At 31.8% G+C, this 7830-nt stretch overlaps 1 protein-coding gene across 1 annotated transcript; it reads right to left on the bottom strand.

The window, feature by feature from the left end:
• Positions 1 to 2086: 2086 nt before the first annotated feature.
• Positions 2087 to 7485, bottom strand: LOC110621189 (S-formylglutathione hydrolase). Its single transcript, XM_021765342.2, has 7 exons — positions 7248 to 7485; positions 6525 to 6642; positions 5109 to 5156; positions 4200 to 4396; positions 3740 to 3838; positions 3592 to 3657; positions 2087 to 2529 (listed from the first exon to the last, which is right to left on the bottom strand). Exons 1-7 carry the CDS (start codon positions 7392 to 7394, stop codon positions 2350 to 2352), a joined length of 855 nt encoding a protein of 284 aa, XP_021621034.1. The 5' UTR covers positions 7395 to 7485; the 3' UTR covers positions 2087 to 2349.
• Positions 7486 to 7830: the final 345 nt, after the last annotated feature.

Below are 7830 nucleotides of genomic sequence, written 5' to 3' on the forward strand. Positions count from 1 at the left end.
TCAGTTTTTTATTCAATTCGATTCGATTTTTAATTTCAGAAATTTCGATTATTTCAGTTCGGTTCGATTTTGATCAGAAAAAATCAAAAAAATCGAATCGAACCGATTAGTGATAATAATATGTTATTTTTAATAATATAGGAAAATTAAATCATATTAAGATTAAAATATTTTAATTAAATTTTAAAATTCTAAAAATAAAGTGTAAAAAATAAAAAAATTATTAAAAATCAAAACCGATCAAACCGAACCAAATCGAACCGTATCAGATTGGTTCGATTCAGTTTCTGACCAAAATCGGTTTGATTCGATTTCTGACCAAAATCAATTTGGTTCGATTTCTATAAATACTAAAATTTCAATTTTTGGTTTATTTGGTTCGGTTCGATTTTGAACCGAACCGACCGAATGCTCACCCCTAATTGAGAGTCAATTACAATATTGAAAATATCCATTCTATAATGATATTATATTATAATTTCATTTTGTTGATGGCGAGATTTTTCTCTCCTTACAACATAAAGAGCATTCAAATTTTGTATAGGTATATTGATTGATTTATAAAAAGATATCACTTTGGTTATTAAGATATATTTTGAATGAGTGATTTTGTTGATGAAAGAAAATGCATTGAATTCAAAATATCGTCAGATTGAAACGGTAAAGTTTGACATAATAAATTAAAGATTTTAAAGAACTCTTTTCAATAGATATAAAATGAAACAAACTCAAAAATAAGTACCTCTAAGTTGCATCTGCTTCTCTGTGATAAACTGATATAGCTCGATCATCAATTATATTTAGTAAAACCTCACGTGTCACACTAAATATGTTCATCAAGTTAGAAATAAATTTTAAATGTAAATTCTATCATGTATCCCCTGACCTTTGTAAAATAACAATTTGATTTAATCTCTTTTCACTTTGAAGCTCATCAATAACAAGTAAATGAGTAATATTTTCAGCATTAGAAACTTCTAATTGTATGCTTATATGATGCACCAACTATGTTGATTATGAAATTTAACTTTGTAAAACAATTATGGATAGGAACAACTTATTTTGATGCACCAACTAGTGCCAATTGCAAATGATGTGCCATACAATGAACATAGTAAGCACGAGGGCATATGTTCAAAATCAAAACTTGTAATCCATTTCATTCTTTTCTCATATTACTTGCATCGTTATAACTCTATTCTCGGATATTTTGAACTATCAAGATTATATTGAGAGAGGACAATAAAGATTTCATCCTTTAATGTTGATGCAATAGTGTCTCTAATATGAATCGAGCAAAAAAAATACTCTTTCACATATTCATTTTTATCAATAAATCTCAACACAATAGACATTTGTTTACTTTTTTTTACTCATCTCGAGTTTTATTAATAATTATATAAAATTTAGCATTATCAATTTCTTCGCAAATAGCTTTTTTTATTTTAATTAAGAGACTTGCAAAATCTCTTTTTTTGTATTCTTGGAGATGCATATGAATCATTTTATCAAGTTTTGTTTAGAGCTTTTACTATTTCATTATTATAAGATATTATTAAACTTAAAAACTCAGAAATTCATCCAACAGTGAATGCATCAAATCTAAAAGGACTATTTAAAGTATGAAGTAAATAATATAGTATACAAATATTACATTCTTAGATAGAAAATACTCCAACCAAGAAGGGAACAACTTGAACCAAAATGATTGAAATCTCCATTAATGTTTTTCTCCAGATTTTGTATACTTTGACATAATACATTAATATAATATAAGCTCTACAAATTTTATCTTGCATGTATTATTCCCACATTTATTTTCACAAGTCTGGATTACGTACTAATGAATTGATATCACAACATTTTTCGACTTTAATTCCTCTAGTAGATTTATTATCACATATCAAAATATTAGAATCTACAGAAGCATTTGATTCCTCTGTAGAATTTGATATTTCGACATTCTTTTTTTTTTAAATCTAGGTTGCTTTGGTTCTGTTAGGGTTTTTTTTTGTGAGCTCTGTTTTGGGCTGATTGTATATGGACTTAGGGCTCTATCACTGAAAAAAATATAATAATAACATCATTACCATAGGGCTCGCACGCTAAATGCATAAATATAAAGCAACACCAAGGTCCACAGTGCCTATCCAGTCAATTACAAGGAACCAAAGTGTCTTAGCTTCAGAAGCGGGGGATTATCGTACACACTGCATCTCAACATTTTCCCCAATTTCTGGTGAACCCTGGGGCAAGGAAGCAATCTTTATTTAAGGGATCACCATCACATTACAGCCACATTAGCACAACCACTTATCACTTATAGCCATAGATCAGCAGATGAGTGAATTACAGGTTAAGAGCTTGTGCATGGTGGCTGATATGATCGTCGATGAAGGTGGAAACGAAATAGTAAGAGTGATCGTAACCGGGTTGAATTCGCAACAGAAGTGGAACATTACCACTTCTGCATGCCTCCTCAAACTTATGAGGCAACAACTGATCATGCAAGAACTTGTCATCCTCTCCCTGGTCAAACACGGCAGTAAATAATTAAGAGCACAAAGCAAAAACCTGAACTAAGCAACGAAGAAATGCACAATAAAACTATATATATATATATATATGTGTGTGTGTGATGAGTGACAGGCCAAAGAGGGGCAAGCAGAGGTAGTTGTCCCTCCAAAATTTTAATTTTTAAACGAAAGTAGATTAAATGTGAGTTTATTTTTAATATACTGATACATTTAGTCCTCTCAAAGTAAGAAAAGTTTTAGGAAGTTTATTTTTTTTATTGGTCTAACTAAACAAAAATTTAACGATTTCAAATTTAATAAATTAAAATTATGTCTTTATTAAATCTAATTCTAATTAAATTATAATTAATTTAGTATAATCATATTGAATTTAAACTTGTTAAATATATAATTTGCTCCTACATGTAAATAATACGTTAATGAATACTTTGACGCTCTAATCATAAATGTTGCATTTGCCCCCCTACATGTAAAGGTTATATCTTATATGTTTGAGAATGGAAATCTGAATAGTCCTCTCTCTCTCTCTCTTTTCTTGTTCTCTCTCTCTCTACAAGAGATCATCATTAGCAAGTGGTTCCAACTAATTTGGAGGAAGTGATGGCGAAGAAACACTTCAAGAAAAGACCTTTTACCATGTAAGAGTTGAGAAAAAAAAACACTTCTCCTTGTAGCCAATGATTTTATCTCCCTTTTTTTTTTTTGTTTATGGTATTTAAAAAGATCGTGGAATTGAGAAACTTGTTGATTACACAACACTTTATACAGCCTTTATTAAAATATAAACTGCGGAAAAATACTCTTCCTATCTTTGGCAACTGCATAAACCATGACCTAAAACATTATGCCCTCAAATAGCAAGCAGCGCGGATATACTTATTACCCATTAAAGATACATCTTCATTTAATACTTCTCAAGGCAACATCAATATCTCTTGAATTAGGAAGTGATGCAGACAGAAAAAAATGAGGCCTATAAATTCATAGCAAGTTTCCTTCCGGACATCATTTCATAAAATGCCAGATAAAATCAGAGCGGGAAGGCAAATTTTACCTGATCAATTAAAATCGTAGCAGACACATCTTTAAACTTTGAAACCAGGGAAGTAGCATCATATTCCTGCATTTTTTTGCATTTTCACAATTACATCAAAGGCACTTCAGAAGTATAAATCAAGATGTGCATTCTTCATGCCACATACCTCCCAATCAGCTTTGTTGCCACCAAGATAATTTGTGAAAGCCTTTTGGCCCCAGGGACAATTTATAGGATTGGCAATTGGTGCAAAGGCAGAAACTGACTGGAAAATAAGCAAACAAAAGAGATGAAACAGAGAAAGGTTTAACAAAGGAAAGGAATCAACCATAAAAGTGAGAATAAATTATTGAATCTCATGATCACACACCAACTCTTTTCTCCCCATGCTTCCCCCACCCCCAATGAAGGAAAAGGACTTTCATCTAGTCTACGAGTGTTATCTCAATGCCAATTACATCCTACCTAAATGGTAAGAACAGTACTTGGGTGGGATGGTGAGGGTCATGGATTGAATCGTATCAACAATTAAAAAATGAGAGAGAAACAAAATTGCTCATTGATGTAAAAGAGCCTGCACAAGTCAGAACATCCAAAAGCAAAACAAAAATAATGATGAAATTTACCTTGTACTTATCAAGGTTCTTTAGATATATTGTTAAGGCACCATGACCACCCATTGAGTGACCAGATATAGATGCCCTTGATGTATCAAGCTGTGGAAAATTATTGCTGAGAAGTTTAGGCAGTTCCTTCACAACATAGTCATACATGCGCCAGTTTTTCCACTTCTCCTGAGTAGCATTAAGATAAAATCCAGCACCTAATGGGTGGGAAAAAACAATAAAATTAGAAAATTAACAGCACTGAGCAAATTGAAGTCACGCCTTAATACTTGGACACACAGCCGTTTTTGGCAAGCTTGTATGCCAGTATTGCTGTGCCACATTGTAGAAAGATAATACAGCACTGGGCTTTGATGCAAACTCTGTGATTGATGAAAAAAATAAAGATATTTGCTGGTGAGAAAAGTGAAAACAAGAATGCCCCATGTCAGCTTTGCATCTGCAGGAAGCAAAGTAATGTAGAACCAAGAACACTCAAAGGGGAAAAGAAAAGGAATAGTCTCTCAAATTTGATTAATTAGCCATTGCCAATAATAATAAGCTCTCTACTAAAATAACATAGATATCGTTAAGTTTCCTTGGTTGCATCATTCTCCTATGATTGGAAAATAATTGTCCACGAGTTTAGCAGTGCTGAAGAATCAAAAATGAATGTAAGGAATAAGCAATTTTATCTTCTTGGCTAGTAATAGGAATATTGAAAGAATGAACTTCATTCTTTCCTTCACATCTCCATGAAAAATTCTAGTCACAACTATGAAAAGTTATTAAATTCACCAGACAATAAAATTAGGAAAATTTTCAATTTCCATTGTCTTATCCATTTGGGATGCAATTTCCAAGCATAAGCATTTTCAGCAAGCAAACAATATATGCAAGTTTCAGAAGCTTAGCAGCCCAAGCCCATACCTACACCAAAATCCCAGCTTTCTGATTCTCCTTCCACATTCAGGCCTCCTGCAAGCAATAGAAGAAGAAATGACAAATTGTCAGCAAAACAGATCCTAGAATACAAGTACTAACGTAAATAGATTTAAAAATAACAACGGTATTCATACAATAAAAAATGATAACCACAAGTGAAAAGATATTGAAATTCACTCACTAACAGCAAATAATTATGTTTCTTACTTTCTTTGCTAATCAAGATTTCAATAAGTGCAGGATTAAAGTCTTCAAAATGTCAACTATGTGTCAATCTGTAGTTAATTTCACATTATATCTCACTTCCTACCTCCATGGCCTATAGAAACTAGAAAGTTAAATCAATATTATCATTTTTAGGACATCAATGGTTGGTACCAAAAGCCCTACATAAGGAGCTTTGCTTTAATCGTTGAGACATGGGAGGAACTGCTAGTTGTTTAATCCCAAAGAATTGGCTCAAATATGTTCAGTTAGCATATTGAATAAACACTTACCCTGAGAAAGTCAGCAACTTATCGTGATTCCAAATGCTCCATTTTGAAACTTTTACCCTTCAGCTGGTAGTCTTTGGGATTTTTTCTAATAGTCAGATTGAACTGTCCCTTTCAATATTTTCCATAACAATTCTTATTTGCATTTTTTCCAAGGAAAAAAACAATGTGGAAGTCTATAGAAAACCAAATCTCATTTTATTTTTATTAACAGTAATTTTCTAAATTAATAAAAGTAATACACTAAAGATATATCAAGTAATAATACCAGACTTTTGAATATTCAACAAGCAATAACAGCTAAAGAATAATTCTCACCAAAGCATTAAAATCCATTAGCTATCAGCAGCAAACCATCAACAACAGCTATAAACTATAAACTACTAGCGCTTAACTTGATCAGACCCTTAGATCAACTATTATTAGATATCCAATTATCCAAACATCCAATTAGTAATAATAATAACTAATTTTTATCATTGTGAAACAAGTTGTCTCAGCTATTGTGGGTCAAACAGCTATTCGCCAACCCCCAATTGTTAAAAGAGACATCCTCCAAATCATAACAATAACATCATTGCCTAGTTCCTAAATAGAGTAACAAAAATTCAACATAGTCTAGTGACTGAAAATCAGGAACCAGTGCTAGAACACATTAAAATGGAAGACAAAATACTTTAATCTAGGTATAATTTTAAAAGTAAAAGATCAAAAACTTAAATAGAGAATTCCGCAAGCCTAACATATTGTCTTAGTCATTTGACTGGTCCCCAACACAGTTTCACATGGTGTTGGGAAAAGCAGAGTGAACGGGTAATAGAATCATGAATCTATATATGAATGTTTAAGCCATACATGCTAATAAAAGGCATGCCAAGAATCAGTTCTAAAGGTTTTATAACCTTACTTGGAGATGTATCAGGTGCAATTAGTGCAACACCATTAGCTGAGGCAGCACGTTGAGCTCCTGACTTCATTATAAAGTTCTCATCAGTGCAGGTAAGGCCTGAGAGCCAATAAAGGATCTGCTCAACCATGAAAGCAATATCATTTGGATGTATACATATTATGTTGCAGCAACAATCATAATCACAAATAAAGCAAATTAATGGTAAACTATTCATAAGGATTAATGATGGGATTATATTTTTGTCTAGTCTTAACACTAAGAAACTGCATGTTTACAAGTGAAATGATTAAATTCAGTAATCAAGGGACTCAAAGAGTATGTAGCAAATGAGCAATAAGATCACCATTAACTTGGATTAAATTTTGGACAGACAATCATGAGTTAGCTGATTGATATTTTTCTTTAAAAAAAAATAGTAATTTGATTTCACCATTTCTCACCAACCACACACTAACCCAACTACCTCACTCACACACAAAGACGATCATATTTCTCTTGGGTGCATTCCGCTAATAACCCCTCAGCAAAAGATGGATTTAAAGAGAATCCCATCTCACTGGTACAATTAATCATTCAAAAATTTGGACTACAAAATCGCATAATATAAAAAAATAGAGGCAGCAAATATTGAAAATTAAAACTTGGGAAACAAAATATGATAAAAAAATGGGAAATGGGTATTATAAAAAAGAGAGAAAAAAAAAGGCAGAGAAGATATACAGGGAATTTGTGAGAAGAGGAAGTGGAAGGAGGGAAATAGATGTGGAAAGTCATAGAGCAGCCCAGTGTTGGGCTGAAATGCTTGTATCTCTTGTTGTATCCTCCAAACATCTTTGAGCTACTGATCTCACTCGGCTTCGTTTCCATTTTCTTCCACAGCAAATCTCTCCCTTCCTTCGCGAAAAATCTTATGTAGAGATTTTTGCTCGGCTGGTGAGTAGTGAGAACTTTTTCTTTGAAAGGTTATAGGAGCAGGTGGACTTGGTTGTTTTTGTCCATTTCTGGGCCTCCATGACAGTGGACCCACTGTTAGGTAGATGGGCTTTTTCATCAAAATCTTTTTAGATTTTTTCTTCTAATTATATATTTATACCAAAAATTATTACTTCTTATAAAATTAATTAAATATATTAATTAAAATTGATAAATATTTATTTAAATATTATTAAGTTTAGTCTCGTATTACCTTAAATTTGTTTTTAGCTTTTTTATTTTTTAATAAAATAGTTTAGAAAGTTGATATTTTTATTGGTCTAGCTAAATAAAAATTTAATGAGTTTAAATTTAATAAATTAAAATGATA

Source organism: Manihot esculenta, chromosome 8 (assembly GCF_001659605.2).
Source record: "Manihot esculenta cultivar AM560-2 chromosome 8, M.esculenta_v8, whole genome shotgun sequence".
NCBI lineage: Eukaryota > Viridiplantae > Streptophyta > Magnoliopsida > Malpighiales > Euphorbiaceae > Manihot > Manihot esculenta.

Coding starts and splice junctions, on each gene's coding strand:
- LOC110621189 (XM_021765342.2), bottom strand. CDS start 7,394: ATGGAAACGAAGCCGAGTGAGATCAGTAGCTCAAAGATGTTTGGAGGA. Junction 3,839..4,199: donor AGAACCTTGATAAGTACAAG/GTAAATTTCATC, acceptor CTTATTTTCCAG/TCAGTTTCTGCCTTTGCACC. Junction 2,530..3,591: donor CTACGATTTTAATTGATCAG/GTAAAATTTGCC, acceptor GTGTTTGACCAG/GGAGAGGATGACAAGTTCTT.